The sequence below is a fragment of the Pristiophorus japonicus genome, chromosome 16, assembly GCF_044704955.1.
Source record: "Pristiophorus japonicus isolate sPriJap1 chromosome 16, sPriJap1.hap1, whole genome shotgun sequence".
Taxonomy (NCBI): domain Eukaryota; kingdom Metazoa; phylum Chordata; class Chondrichthyes; family Pristiophoridae; genus Pristiophorus; species Pristiophorus japonicus.
Window position 1 is genome coordinate 80,337,398 of NC_091992.1, and position 16,662 is coordinate 80,354,059.

Here is a 16,662-nt window from a genome sequence, read left to right on the forward strand (position 1 = left end):
TACCGGTGCCTCTGCTCTCCGGGGATCATTTACTCTGTAGCTTGTCGACTTCTGTCAGCTGTGGGGACACTTTATGATACATTGTTCTGGTCCCGGGGACGCAGGCTACAGCATTGGGTAGTCCGCTGGACCTGTATACGACTGTTAATTTGCACCCGACATCGCTCAACAACATTTTGCTTGTTACAGCTGGACTTTTACATTGGTTACCAATTTCAAGCAGTTCATTCAAAAATGGCGGGTTGCTGGCCTCCTTTTAAAATGGCCTTTCTACTTTTACCCCAATCGTCTTCCTTGCGTGGAACTACATGTTGTTGCTCCATTAGTGCTGCACCTCGTGGTTTGGACGCCATCTTTTCCCTGTCCATGATGTTGACTGCCACGATCTTCTTTCCCAGGGCTTCTGCCACTGAAGCTGGGAAGGCGCCTTCGGATCATAACATAAGAACATAAGAATTAGGAACAGGAGTAGGCCATCTAGCCCCTCGAGCCTGCTCCGCCATTCAACAAGATCATGGCTGATCTGGCTGTGGACTCAGCTCCACTTACCCGCCCGCTCCCTATAACCCTTAATTCCCTTATTGGTTACAAATCTATCTGTCTGTGACTTGAATACATTCAATGAGCTAGCCTCAACTGCTTCCTTGGGCAGAGAATTCCACAGATTCACAACCCTCTGGGAGAAGAAATTCCTTCTCAACTCGGTTTTAAATTGGCTCCCCCGTATTTTGAGGCTGTGCCCCCTAGTTCTAGTCTCCCCGACCAGTGGAAACAACCTCTCTGCCTCTATCTTGTCTATTCCTTTCATTATTTTAAATGTTTCTATAAGATCACCCCTCATCCTTCTGAACTCCAACGAGTAAAGACCCAGTCTACTCAATCTATCATCATACCCTCATCGCCGGAATCAGCCTAGTGAATCGTCTCTGTACCCCCTCCAAAGCTAGTATATCCTTCCTTAAGTAAGGTGACCAAAACTGCATGCTGTACTCCAGGTGCGGCCTCACCAATACCCTATGCAGTTGCAGAAGGACCTCCCTGCTTTTGTACTCCATCCCTCTCGCAGTGAAGGTCAACATTCCATTCGCCTTCCTGATTACCTGTTGCACTTGCAAACTAACTTTTTTGGGATTCATGCACAAGGACCCCCAGGTCCCTCTGCACCGCAGCATGTTGTAATTTCTCCCCATTCAAATAATATTCCCTGTTACTGTTTTTTTTCCCCCAAGGTGGATGACCTCACACTTTCCGACATTGTATTCCATCTGCCAAACCTTAGCCCATTCGCTTAACCTATCCAAATCTCTTTGCAGCCTCTCTGTGTCCTCTACACAACCCGCTTTCCCACTAATCTTTGTGTCATCTGCAAATTTTGTTACACTACACTCTGTCCCCTCTTCCAGGTCATCTATGTATATTGTAAACAGTTGTGGTCCCAGCACCGATCCCTGTGGCACACCACTAACCACCGATTTCCAACCCGAAAAGGACCCATTTATCCCGACTCTCTGCTTTCTGGTAGCCAGCCAATTCTCTATCCATGCTAATACATTTCCACTGACTCCGCGTACCTTTATCTTCTGCAGTAACCTTTCGTGTGGCACCTTATCGAATGCCTTTTGAAAATCTAAATACACCACATCCATCGGTATACCTCTATCCACCATGTTCGTTATATCCTCAAAGAATTCCAGTAAATTAGTTAAACATGATTTCCCTTTCATGAATCCATGCTGCGTCTGCTTGATTGCACTATTCCTATCTAGATGTCCCGCTATTTCTTCCTTAATAGTTTCAAGCATTTTCCCCACTACAGATGTTAAACTAACCGACCTATAGTTACCTGCCTTTTGTCTGCCCCCTTTTTTAAACAGATCCAATCTTCCTCCCCAGGAGTCCTGCCACTGAAACCGGGAAGGTGCGTTCGGGTCGTCTCGGCTGGGTCATCGCCACACAGTCGTGATGAGCGGTCTGTGCCTCGGGGGCTGCGCGGATCTGCTCTCTGGGCCTGGTCCAACCGAAGGTGGGGGCTTCCTCTGCCTCTGAGCACAGGGGACGTCGATCGCTGGAGGGATGAAGTCTTCCCAATTCGAATGAATCTTCCCCATCCATCAATCTTCCAAGTAGCGTTGGTCCATCACCTGAAACAATCCACAATGGTAAATTGTGTACTGTGCCATCATGGGATACACTTACATCTGCACTACCAACAATTGATATCAGTTCCTTGGTGTAGGTGTGCAGTTTTGTCTGAACCGGGACCAGCTTGGGTCGTTCAGCTTGATCATTCCATAGCCACTCGAAGGCTTCCTGGCTCATTACTGACTGACTCGCCCCCGTGTCCACTTCCATGAAGACTGGAACGCCGTTTACCTCGACTTCCATTATCACTGGAGGACAATTTGTGGTGCAGGTATATACTCCATACACTTCGTCCTGGGACTGAGTTGCCTCTCTAACCATCTCCTCGTAATCCGCGCTGGATTCACAGCCATCTGCTGACTCCTCTTCCACGTGGTGAGTCACGGCATTTTTGCACATTTGCTGGAGGTGGCCCTTTGTGCTGCAGCCTTTGCACACATAGTCTCTGAACCGACACTGATGAGCCCTGTGATTACGTCCGCAACGCCAGCATGGTGCTACTCGACTTACGTTTGCACCCCTCGGCGGATTCTGAGTTAAAGGGCTCGGGGGGGCCTGTACGCTCTGCCCTGGGCAGATTCACGTTCAACAGTTCTGCCTGTGAAAGGCGCCATTCTATTTACAGTACTTGCTCGGTTTGAGTACCGAGAGTGAGTAACCATCTGCTTGGAGCTGCAGCTTGAGGTCATGAACGCCTGGCTGATGCTGATGGCCTTCTGCAGAGTGACGGTGGTTTCAGCAGATATTAGCCCATGAAGAATGGCCTCATGACTGATGCAAATTATGAAGACCTCCTGCAAAGCATCGGTGAGGGATGCGCTGAATTTACAAGGTCCTGCCAGCCTCCTGAGGTCGGCAGCGTACTTCGCGATTTCCTGGCCCTCGGGGCGGTGATGTGTATAAAATCGATGCCTGGCCATGAGGATGCTCTCCTTCGGCTTGAGTTAGTCCAGAATTAGCACTTTCAGCTCTTCGTATGACTTGGTCATTGTTTTCTCTGGTGCAAGCAAGTCCCTGACGAGGCCGTAGACCGCGGGCCCACAACTGGTCAACAGGATAGCTCTGCGCTTATCTACCAGCGTGGCCAGATCATCGCCTACCAGGTCATTTGCTACGAAATATTGGTCGAGCCGCTCCGTTTCTAATGCGCCAACATTAGTCATTTTTGCGTGAAAGTTCGTAATCTCGTCGCCAGTTGTTATGTCTTTAATACTCTTTTATGAATGACTCCACGAGGTCTAGTATTGCACTTGAGCTGTTGTGACCTTCGTCCCATTTATTGTAACTCCTGAGTGAGGCACAAGCATGGTGGGCAGCCTTTTATACTGGGCCCTGCACACCTATGCCGGTGACCCTCAGGACTCCCACCACAGTGCCCTCTGGTGGCGCACCTTATGTGACTACACAGTTAGTATACATGGTCTACATACATGGCCAGTCTGATGTGACTAATCCCAGGGAAGAAGGTTAGCTTGGCGGGTGGGGGGGGACCACTCCTGCTGAGGCCTGGGAAGACTAGTCCGTCGGGGTTAAACCTGTAAGACAGGTAAAATGTGAGGCACCCAGCCTCATTATAATATTTAAATGGTCAACCGGCCTCCTGGGAGTGGGTTGGCTGCCCGCCCCCTGTCCCACCTCTGTTAAGCATGGAAACAGGCGGGTTGGAGATTTAAAATATTTTAACATCTCATCCGATCTCAACCCACCCGTTTTTGGGGGTTAAAATTCACCCCGATGCATCTGAACTAACCCATTTTATGTCCCAGTTGCAATCGCATGCACTTGAGTATGATTGGCTGCTGAGCATTAGTTATGGACACACATTTTTCTGTTTGAATCAACAGGAACGATCCCAACAGAAGTCTTACAAGGACGGTGTTTGTAACCATGGCAACAGGAGGTAGTGACGGGCCACCACCTTCGACAAGCCTAAAGCAGCACACCAACCGATTGATCCACGAGAAGTCTCCCTACCTGTTGCAGCACGCGCACAACCCCGTAGACTGGTAATCACCTAATGCTTTATAAGTTCTTTCTACAACATTAAGGGAGTTGTTATTGTTAGAAAATTTGATCGGAATTTCTGGCAGTTTCTTCTGTAATTTATTCATGATCGTTCTTCATATCAAGTTTGAGGGGCTGAATAGCCTGCTCCGATGTTTCTACGGACCAAATCTCTTCCTCATCTTCATTGCTTTCTGTTTCCCTTCTCGTGTTTGATCAAGTATCTGCCAAAACTCGCTTTCACAGCCACGTCTCTTTCCTCAGCAACTGTCTTCATCTCTCTCAAATCTCTTCTGCCTTCCACCCTTTTGTTCTATCCTCCCCTCCCCCTATCACTGCCCCTGCACTTCCTTAAGAATCTGTTCCATCTTGAACTTTTCCAGTTCTAACGAAGGGTCACAGACCTGAAACGTCATCTCTGTTTTTCTCCACAGATGCTGCCTGACCTGCTGAGATTTCCAGCATTTTCTGTTTTTATTTCTCTTCCTAATCACTTCCTTTGTATAGATTGTCAATCGATTAAACTACTTCCCATTCACTCACTGTATACATCACAAGAGATCAAACCAACTCTTAATCTGTAATATTCCCAATCTAAGTCTCTTTTTAAATAGAGGAAACCGACTAAGGCCTAGAAATCGTCTCGGGCGATGGCACAAAATGGATGGTATTGGATTGGGCGCCTGTTATACACAGCGCTTGATATTCAGATCCACTGCAGTCAGTAGAACCGACTATCACGTGCTGCGTATAACGGGCGGCTGAATCCATACCGCCCGGTTTTGCGACATCACCCGCGTCGAATTTCTAGCTCTAAATGTTCACCAATTTTCTCCCCTCTAGTATCCCACACTACACCTGCAGGAGGCACTAGGTTTTTTTTTAAACAAAGACTCACTTCGTGTAAATAGTTTCTTTTATTGCAGTGATCTTGTTCTCTATCGAATGGGTGAGTGAGTAGCTGAACAGGTTGCAGTAGAGAGCTGCCAATTGTCTCTCGCTACTTGCATTTCATTGAGGTTCAAACAAACCATGAACTTGCTTCACAAGTATTTTTAATACTTCACAAGTATTTGTAATACTTCATTGCAAGTGTACAAAGGGATAAAATGTAAAAGTCACCCAATAAATTGCCCTCCAAAATAATGCAAATCAACCAAAACTGCTCTCACCAAAACTGTTCACTCTACCCCATCAACTGATCTTCCGCCCTTTATAAAGTTGCTCAGGCCCAGGCAACCTAGATCTTCTCTGAATTTCTTTGCTGAAATCGGGCAGTAACTTTCCATCAACTTTTGTACTGTCTTATCGGGTTTTCAAAATCTAAAATTTGAATGATCTCCCACCGCTTGCCCATTTTTGGGAGTAGCCCCTGATTCTTTTCCAAGCCCCTTTATTCGAAGTAGTAACAGGGGGAGGGGGGGAGGATCTAGCCTCCCCAGTAAAGTGGATGTGATGGTCTGTAAGAATGGAGTGATAAATGTGGGATAAACTGTTCATCATCGACTGAAAATTGCGGCCTCTCGGGGTGCGTACGCTGTGCACACGCACCCGAAGAGGCCTCACAAATGCCGGTCTTCAGCGCACGAAAACTGGCTTTTGCGACCTGTCAATATGTCTTTTGACGGTCTGCACGCATTCCCGCAGGAAGGACATCCTTGGGACAGAGATTGGGCTATTTGTCCAACTCTTGCCCAGTGAATGTCCCTCAAACTCTTACGCCTGGTAAAGGCAGGCGTATAACCTACTTTTATCAGCGTGTTTTAAAACATAGAAAAATTAAATTTAATCACTCATTTTTATATTAAAAACCCTGTTCCCTCCCTAGTAAGATATGTTTATTTTTAACCTTATGTTAAAACATTTTTCAAAAAAGTAATTTTTTTTCTAAAATATTTAATTACAGTCATTAAATATGTGAGGTGTTTTTTTATTTATAGTGTGTTTGTGTTTTGGGGTTTAAAAAAATATTAATTGACAAACAGAGCTCCCATTATTATCAATGAGAATACTAGATGTTCATTGGTGGTCCCAGGTTATGAATACGTACCTGGAAGACATGTTCCCGTCCGCTGGACTGCGAAACTAGGCCTCCGACCGCAATCCTACCTTCCTCCAGGACCACCAGGTATTTCCGCAAAAAAAATTCCGGTCGGAGGCGTTTGCCCAAAGGAAGCCTCTGACCGCAATTTCGCCACCCCCATGAATTGCAGACTAAGTCGTTTCTCTGCAATGTGACCACTTGCTGTTTAAATGAGGATTGTAGAGATATTAACAACAGGGTTTCATTGGTTTTCAAGGGAGAGAGGGAAAGAACTTGGAGATTCCCCAAAGTCCTTGATGGGCTGAATGGCATTTTCTCTGAATTTTATTTATTTGTCTTTAAATTCCTGTTGCTCGCCGAACAGTTTGCGTCACTGGTGCAGAGAGACTGCAGAACTTCAGTGAATAATAAACCTTTCTGTAATTTGGCTGCTCACCTGTTGATAGCTGTTGGGAAGTAAAGCCAGTTGTTTGAAGTAAATCAAGGTAGTGGAGGAGTGGCAGGCAATGTTCCCATTAAGCGACGTGGCCATGCAGGACCCGCGCAGGCTGCTCCTCGTCTTTACATTGGAAATAACCGCGCATGCATGAAGAATTGAATGGGCCATGCAGCCAGTTAAAGGGCCCGCTCATCAAAAAATAAAATTACAGGGAACGTTGGCGCTGGGTATAGTGAGGCCTGTATGGTGGCTGTGCTGGTGGTGTGTTTCTAATCTACCTTCTATTTTATTAGAGGTGTTTCCTCTCTTATTCCTGGTCTCCCTATTGTCATGTCTGTTCCTGGCTGAGGTTCCTGGCAGCAGGATGAGCTGTTCCCAAGTGGTGGTGCTCTGCGAATGGTTCCAAGGGAACGGAACGCACAAGTGGTTTGAGAATGACAGTTCCTATGAATGGTCGTTCTCCTCCTCCTGCCCTCTGTGTAGGCATGTGCTTGCCTCAGTGGCATGACTGATACCAGCACCTCGGTGCGAGGAGGAACAGCGAGCTGGGAGAGCCCACACCCTATGCTGAAACACTTTTACTCTTCATCAGAACTTATTTCCCCCTACACCCTCAGTTCTCTCTCCGTTACTCTTGAAGGCACCGACAAACTGGGGGAATGGGCCTATGGGAACCTGTTGCCTTGCAGTCCCTCGCCCTGTCACAATTCTCTTTGTGTCAGCTTGAACCATGCCTACTGGCAGGGTATTCGACTGTCGGGACATCAAAGCCAAGCCTGATCCCGTCCTCACCTGACATCCACGTATGTGCACCTTTCAGGAGGAATTGCTCCCGAATCAGGAGCCAGAGTCCTGACTGATTCTCCATCCCTACCCCAGGCCCTGAGGCCAGTTGCAGCACCCCAGCTGCCATCGTGGCTGATACTGGATTGAATCTGGAGCCTCGTGGTCTGCGCAACGTTGTAACACACTGGGTGTTACATTCGTTCACTGAGCCACCAACAGAGCTTTCAGCCCCATTTTTATACCACGTTCCTTTCATGGCCTCTCCCCCACTTCCTCCTGGTGGGCCAGTGCAGGTTATGCACTGTTTTGTGGCTGCCATTGCACACTACAGTATGGTGGATGAACACAGCCCCTTATATTGGGACCAAATTGAAATAGGAACAAGGAATGGCTCGGCGAAAAAAGATCAAGGTGCATTTAGTTCTACCATCCTGGTAATCGCATGATACAGCGATCATGGAGTTGTTGACTATTCACAGCGATCAATCTCTATCAATGCATGTACAAACAAACCCAGATATGAGGCGAGGAAACCGCCCAGTGGTGGAGAGCTTTGGAAACTATAGTCCCAAGTCACCTGTTCCTCCCAAGCGTGCTGCACTCGCCGCATGTCATGTCTCACATTACTCATATATTCTGTCGCAAAATGTTATTTTCACAATTGTCAGCTGTGGCTCAATCAGTAGCACACTCGCCTCTGAGTCAGCAGGTTGTGGGTTCAAGTCCCACTCCAGGGAATTGAGCACTAAAATGTAGGCAGTGCAGTGCACTTGTAGTGCTGAGGGAATGCTGCACTGTCGAAGATGCCGTCTTATTGGGACATTAAACCGAGACCCCATCTGCTCTCTCGATCCAATGACACTATTTCGAAGAAGAGCAGGGGGAGTTATCCCCATTGTCCTGGACAATATTTATCCCTCAATCAACATAACAAAAACAGATTATCTGGTCATTATGACATTGCTGTTTGTGGGAGCTTGTTGTGTGCAAATTGGCTGCTGCGTTTCCTACATTACAACAGTGACTACATTCCAAAAGTACTTCATTGGCTGTAAACATAGAAACGTAGAAAATAGGAGCAGTCGTTGGCCATTCGGCTCTTCGAATCTGCCCCGCCATTCAATATGATCATGGCTGATCCTCTATCTCAACACTATATTCCCGCCCTTTCCCCATACCCCTTGATGCCTTTTGTTTCTAGAAATCTATCTCCCTCTTAAATATATTCAGTAACTTGACCTCCACAGCCTTCTGTGATAGAGAATTCCACAGGTTCAGCACCCTCTGAGTGAAAAAAATTCTCCTCATCTCGCTCCTAAATTTCCTTCCCCATATCCTGAGACTGTGACCCCTTGTTTTAGATTTCCCAGCCAGGGGAAACATCTTCCCCGCATTCAGTCTATCCAACCCAGTCAGAATTTTATACGTTTCAATGAGATCCCCTCTCATTGTTCTAAACTCTAGTGACTACAGGCCGAGTCAACCCAATCTCTCCTCATACCACAGTTCTGCCATCCCAGGAATCAGTCTGGTGAACCTTCGCTGCACTCCCTCTATGGCAAGTATATCCTTTCTTAGGTAAAGAGACTAAAACTGCACACAATACTCCAGGTGCGGTCTCACCAAGGCCCTGTATAACTGTAGTAAGACATCCTTGCTCCTGTGCTCAAATCCTCTTGCAATGAAGGCCAACATACCATTTGCTTTCCTAACTGCTTGCTGCACCTACATGTTTGCTTTCAATGACTGGTGTACAAGGACACCCAGGTCCCTCTGTACATTGACACTTCCCAAGCCATCACCATTTAAATAATACTTTGTCCTTATGTTTTTCCTACCAAAGTGGATAACTTCACATTTATCCACGATATACTGCATCTGCCATGTGTTTGCCCACTCACTCAACCTATCTAAATCACCTTGCAGCGTCTTTGCATCCTCCTCACAACTCACAATCCCACCTAGTTTTGCGTCATCAGCAAACTTGGAAATATTCCATCATCCAAATCATTTATATACATTGTGAATAGCTGGGGCCCAAGCACTGATCCCTGTGATACCTCACTAGTCATTGCCCGCCACCCTGAGAAATACCCGTTTATTCCTACTCTCTGTTTCCTGTCAGTTAACCAATTTTCAATCCATGCCAATACATTATCCCCAATCCTATGTGCTTTAATTTTACATACTAACCTCTTATGTGGGACTTTATCAAAGGCCTTCTGAAAATCCAAATACATTACATCCACTGGTTCTCCCTTATCTATTTTATCAGTTACATCCTCAAAAAACTCCAGTAGGTTTGTCAAACATGATTTTCCTTTCATAAATCCATGTTCACTTTGTTTAATCCCATTGATATTACCTAAGTGTGCTGTTATCACATCCTTTATAATCGACTTCACCTGATGTGAGACTAACTGATCTGTAGTTCTCCGTTTTCTCTCTCCCTCCTTTTTTAAATAGTGGAGTTACATTTGCCACCCTCCAATCTGCAGGAATTGTTCCATAATCTATAGAATTTTGGAAGATGACAACCAATGCATCTACTATTTCCATGGCTACCTCTTTTAGTACTCTGGGATGCAGATCATCAGGCCCTGGGAATTTATCTGCCTTCAGTCCCATTAGTTTCTCCAACATTATTTTCTTGCTCATTATCACTTCCTTTAATTCTTCTTGCTCACTAGATCCTTGGTTCCCTAGCATTTCTGGGACGTTATTTGTGTCCTCTTCCGTGAAGATAGAACCGAAGTATGTATTTAATTGTTCTGCCATTTTCTTGTTCCCCATTACAAATTCTCTCGTTTCTGTCTGTAAAGGACCTACATTTGTCTTCACTAATCTTTTTCTTTTTGCGTACTTGAAGAAACTTTTGCAGTCGGTTTTTATGTTCCTTGCAAGTTTACTCTCATACTCTATTTTTCCCCTCTTAATCAATCTCTTGGTCCTTTTTTGCTGAATTTTAAACTGTTACCAATCCTCAGGCTTACTACTTTTTCTGGCAACTTTGTATAACTCCTCTTTGGATCTAATACTTTCCTTAATTTCTTTTGTTCGCCATGGTTGAGCCACTTTTCCTTTTGTGTTTTATCACCAGAAAGGAATGTATAACTGTTGCAATTCATGCATTCGTTCCTTAAATATTAGCCATTGCCTAACCACTGTCATACCTTTTAATGAATCTTCCCAATCTATCCTAGCCAATTCATTCTTCATACCTTCATAGTTTCCTTTATTTAGATTTAGGACTCTAGTTTCGGATTGGACTACTTCACTTTCCATCTTAATAAGAAATTCAATCATGTTATGGTCACTCTTCCCTAAGGACTCCGCACAACAAGGCTGTTAATTAACCCCTTCTCATTATACAATACCCAATCTAGGATCGCCTGTTCCCTAGTAGACTCCTCAACATACTGGTCTAAAAAAACCATCTCTTACACACTCCAGGAATTCATCTGCCACAGTATTATTACAAATTTGGTTTGGCCAGTCTATATGTAGATTAAAGTCACCTACGATTACTGTAGTACCCTTGCTACATGCATCTCTAATTTCCTGTTTGATGCTGTCCCCTACACCACCACTACTGTTTGGAGGCCGAGAGACAACTCCCACCAATGTTTTCTGCCCCTTGGTGCTCCTTAGCTCCACCCAGACTGATTCTACATTTTGACTTTCTGAACCAATATCCTTTCTTACTATTGCTCTGATTTAATCCTTTACTAACAACACCACACCACCCCCTCTTCCTTTTTGCCTGTTCTTCCTAAATATCGAATATCCTTGGATATTCATTTCCCAAGCCTGGTTACCCTGCAACCATGCCTCCGTAATTGCAACTATATCGTATCCGTTTACATCTATTTGCGCTGTTAATTCATCTACCTTATTACAGATGCTTCGTGCATTCAGATACAATGCTTTTAAATTTGTCTTTTTAACATTATTAGACATTGTAACATTATTTTGTACTATAGCCCTATTTGTCTTATTGCTATTTTTTCTTTCATGGACCCTATTTGTGCACTCTTTTGTTTGTATGCTCTGTCCCTTCCTGACATAATCAGGTTATCCTTACCACAATCACTTTCTTGCATTGCTTCCTTTTCTTTTCTCTTTAGCACTCTAGATTGATCTTACTGCGGCCATCTTCTCCCTCCACACCCCTCACCCCCCCCCCCCCCATCACACACTTATTTAGTTTAAAGCCCTATCTATCTCCCTAGTTAGTTGGTTCACTATAACTCTGGTCCCAGCATAGTCCAGGTGTAGTCCATCCCCACGGAACAACGCTCTCTTTCCCGAGTATTGGTGCCATTACCCCACATATCGAAACCCACTTCTCCCGCACCAACGTCTGAGCCATGCATTCATCTCCCTGATTCTATTGACCCTATGCCAATTTGCTCATGGCTCAGGTAATAATGCAGGGATTATTACCTTTGTGGTTTTTCTCTAGTTGTTCAAACTCTCTCAGCAGAACCTCTTTCTTAGTCCTACCTATGTCATTGGCACCTACATGTATCACGATAACTGGATCCTCCCCCTCCCACTCCAAGTTCTTCTCCAGCCCGGAGGAGATGTCCTTTACTCCGGCACCAGGTAGGCAACACAGCCTTCGGGGCACATGCACTCGGCTGCAGAGAACCTTATCTATCCCCCTAAATATACTGTCCTCTACTACAACCACCTGTCTCTTTACTCCCCCCACTTGAATGGCTTTCTGCACTACGGTGCCTTGGTCAGTCTGCTCATCCACCCCGCAGTCTGCACACTTGTCCTCAAGGGTTGCAAGAACCTCAAATCTATTGGACAAGTGCAGGGACTGAGGTTCCTGCAATACTACCTCCTGGATTCCCTTACCTACTTCACTCGCAGTCACACCCTCCTGTCCCTGACCACGTGTCAATTCTAAAGTATTTAATCAAAAGCGCTTTCAGTCGTCCGATGGTCATGAAAGACGCTATATAAATCCAAGTCTTTCAATTGTGTAGTTACTCTGTTTTAATTGTCTAGGTATCCATGGGGACAAGAAGCATTTGCCAAAGCGAAGAAGGAAGACAAGCCAATCTTTCTGTCAGGTACGGCACGGGTTGAGTTACTTTAGGCATCTATTCCTCATCGCATCTCCTGTCTTCTCTCCCTGATGGCATTAGCCTGGAATTCCTAAGGTCGCCAACCTCTCCCGGATTGTCCGGATGTCTCCAGGAATTGAGGATTAATCTCCTTGGCCGTTGCTGCAGCCAATGCAGGAGGAATAAGCGGCGGAGGTCGACAGAGCTTGCCTGGCACCGGCCACTGTCGTTGCCGTGTCTGCTTGGGCGTTATTTGCCATCGTCTTTACTGCCACCTTTGGTCGGAGAGGGGAGAGCAAGGATACAAACTTGGTGGTGGGCTAGGGGGGAGAGGTGGGATGTCGGAGTCTTGAGCATGGGAGTTTAAGCACTCAGTGATGACGCTGATTCTGACTTCAGTGGTTTGCATTATCACCTAGGTTGGTGATGCAGTTCGACCAGTACCTGGAGCACAGGCAATAATTACATAGCATGTCACAGTGTTACAAAACATTACATGGTGTTGCATAGAATCTATAGGACATAAATAGGCCATTCAGCCCAATCGGTCTGTGCTCCACACAAACCTCCTCCCACTCTTCTTCATCTCACCCTATCGACATATACATAGAAACATAGAAACATAGAAAATAGGTGCAGGAGCAGGCCATTCAGCCCTTCTAGCCTGCACCGCCATTCAATGAGTTCATGGCTGAACATGAAACTTCAGTACCCCCTTCCTGCTTTCTCGCCATACCCCTTGATCCCCCGAGTAGTAAGGACTTCATCTAACTCCCTTTTGAATATATTTAGTGAATTGGCCTCAACTACTTTCTGTGGTAGAGAATTCCACAGGTTCACCACTCTCTGGGTGAAGAAGTTTCTCCTCATCTCGGTCCTAAATGGCTTACCCCTTATCCTTAGACTGTGACCCCTGGTTCTGGACTTCCCCAACATTGGGAACATTCTTCCTGCATCTAACCTGTCTAAACCCGTCAGAATTTTAAACATTTCTATGAGGTCCCCTCTCATTCTTCTGAACTCCAGTGAATATAAGCCCAGTTGATCCAGTCTTTCTTGATAGGTCAGTCCCACCATCCCGGGAATCAGTCTGGTGAATCTTCGCTGCACTCACTCAATAGCAAGAATGTCCTTCCTCAGGTTAGGAGACCAAAACTGTACAGAATACTCCAGGTGTGGCCTCACCAAGGCCCTGTACAACTGTAGCAACACCTCCCTGCTTCTGTACTCAAATCCCCTCGCTATGAAGGCCAACATGCCATTTGCTTTCTTAACCGCCTGCTGTACCTGCATGCCAACCTTCAATGACTGATGTACCATGACACCCAGGTCTCATTGCACCTTCCCTTTTCCTAATCTGTCACCATTCAGATAATAGTCTGTCTCTCTGTTTTTACCACCAAAGTGGATAACCTCACATTTATCCACATTATATTTCATCTGCCATGCATTTGCCCATTCACCTAACCTATCCAAGTCACTCTGCAGCCTCATAGCATCCTCCTCGCAGCTCACACTGCCACCCAACTTAGTGTCATCCGCAAATTTGGAGATACTACATTTAATCCCCTCGTCTAAATCATTAATGTACAATGTAAACAGCTGGGGCCCCAGCACAGAACCTTGCGGTACCCAACTAGTCACTGCCTGCCATTCTGAAAAGTACCCATTTACTCCTACTCTTTGCTTCCTGTCTGACAACCAGTTCTCAATCCACGTCAGCACACTACCCCCAATCCCATGTGCTTTAACTTTGCACATTAATCTCTTGTGTGGGACCTTGTCGAAAGCCTTCTGAAAGTCCAAATATACCACATCAACTGGTTCTCCTTTGTCCACTTTACTGGAAACATCCTCAAAAAATTCCAGAAGATTTGTCAAGCATGATTTCCCTTTCACAAATCCATGCTGACTTGGACCTATCATGTCACCATTTTCCAAATGCGCTGCTATGACATCCTTAATAATTGATTCCATCATTTTACCCACTACTGAGGTCAGGCTGACCGGTCTATAATTCCCTGTTTTCTCTCTCCCTCCTTTTTTAAAAAGTGGGGTTACATTGGCTACCCTCCACTCGATAGGAACTGATCCAGAGTCAATGGAATGTTGGAAAATGACTGTCAATGAATCCGCTATTTCCAAGGCCACCTCCTTAAGTACTCTGGGATGCAGTCCATCAGGCCCTGGGGATTTATCGGCCTTCAATCCCATCAATTTCCCCAACACAATTTCCCGACTAATAAAGATTTCCCTCAGTTCCTCCTCCTTACTCGACCCTCTGACCCTTTTATATCTGGAAGGTTGTTTGTGTCCTCCTCAGTGAATACCGAACCAAAGTACTTGTTCAATTGGTCCGCCATTTCTTTGTTCCCCGTTATGACTTCCCCTGATTCTGACTGCAGGGGACCTACATTTGTCTTTACTAACCTTTTTCTCTTTACATACCTATAGAAACTTTTGCAATCCGCCTTAATGTTCCCTGCAAGCTTCTTCTCGTACTCCATTTTCCCTGCCCTAATCAAACCCTTTGTCCTCCTCTGCTGAGTTCTAAATTTCTCCCAGTCCCCGGGTTCGCTGCTATTTCTGGCCAATTTGTATGCCACTTCCTTGGCTTTAATACTATCCCTGATTTCCCTTGATAGCTACGGTTGAGCCACCTTCCCTTTTTTATTTTTACACCAGACAGGAATGTACAATTGTTGTAATTCATCCATGCGGTCTCTAAATGTCTGCCATTGCCCATCCACAGTCAACCCCTTAAGTATCATTCGCCAATCTATCCTAGCCAATTCATGCCTCATACCTTCAAAGTTACCATTCTTTAAGTTCTGGACCATGGTCTCTGAATTAACTGTTTCATTCTCCATCCTAATGCAGAATTCCACCATATTATGGTCACTCTTCCCCAAAAGGCCTCGCACAATGAGATTGCTAATTAATCCTCGCTCATTACACAACACCCAGTCTAAGATGGCCTCCCCCCTAGTTGGTTCCTCGACATATTGGTCTAGAAAACCATCCCTTATGCACTCCAGGAAATCCTCCTCCACCGTATTGCTTCCAGTTTGGCTCGCCCAATCTATGTGCATATTAAAGTCACCCATTATAACTGCTGCACCTTTATTGCATGCACCCCTAATTTCCTGTTTGATGCCCTCCCCAACATCACTACTACTGTTTGGAGGTCTGTACACAACTCCCACTAACGTTTTTTGCCGTTTGGTGTTCTGCAGCTCTACCCATATAGATTCCACATCATCCAAGCTAATGTCTTTCCTAACTATTGCATTAATCTCCTCTTTAACCAGCAATGCTACACCACCTCTTTTTCCTTTTATTCTATCCTTCCTGAATGTTGAATACCCCTGGATGTTGAGTTCCCAGCCCTGATCATCCTGGAGCCACGTCTCCGTAATCCCAATCACATCATATTTGTTAACATCTATTTGCACAGTTAATTCATCCACCTTATTGCGGATACTCCTTGCATTAAGACACAAAGCCTTCAGGCTTGTTTTTTTAACACCCTTTGTCCTTTTAGAATTTTGCTGTACAATGGCCCTTTTTGTTCTTTGCCTTGGGTTTCTCTGCCCTCCACTTTTCCTCATCTCCTTTCTGTCTTTTGCTTTTGCCTCCTTTTTGTCTCCCTCTGTCTCCCTGCATTGGTTCCCATCCCCCTGCCATATTAGTTTAACTCCTCCCCAACAGCACTAGCAAACACTCCCCCTCGGACATTGGTTCCGGTCCTGCCCAGGTGCAGACCGTCCGGTTTGTACTGGTCCCACCTCCCCCAGAACCGGTTCCAATGCCCCAGGAATTTGAATCCCTCCCTGCTGCACCACTGCTCAAGCCACGTATTCATCTGCGCTATCCTGCGATTCCTACTCTGACTAGCACGTGGCACTGGGAGCAATCCCGAGATTACTACTTTTGAGGTCCTACTTTTTAATTTAGCTCCTAGCTCCTTAAATTCGTTTCGTAGGACCTCATCCCTTTTTTTACCTATGTCGTTGGTACCAATGTGCACCACGACAACTGGCTGTTGTCCCTCCCATTTCAGAATGTCCTGCACCCGCTCCGAGACATCCTTGACCCTTGCACCAGGGAGGCAACATACCATCCTGGAGTCTCGGTTGCGGCCGCAGAAACGCCTATCTATTCCC

At 45.7% G+C, this 16,662-nt stretch overlaps 1 protein-coding gene across 2 annotated transcripts in view; it reads left to right on the forward strand.

Moving 5' to 3' along the window:
• Positions 1-16,662, forward strand: part of spata20 (spermatogenesis associated 20) — a 478,863-nt gene that overhangs the window by 11,069 nt on the left and 451,132 nt on the right. For both annotated transcript variants that reach the window (XM_070857501.1, XM_070857500.1), the window contains exons 2-3: positions 3,987-4,148; positions 12,438-12,502. In XM_070857501.1, the coding sequence (XP_070713602.1) occupies positions 4,030-4,148; positions 12,438-12,502 (184 nt within the window). In that variant the 5' untranslated portion in view covers positions 3,987-4,029. The remainder of the gene's footprint in view (positions 1-3,986; positions 4,149-12,437; positions 12,503-16,662) is intronic.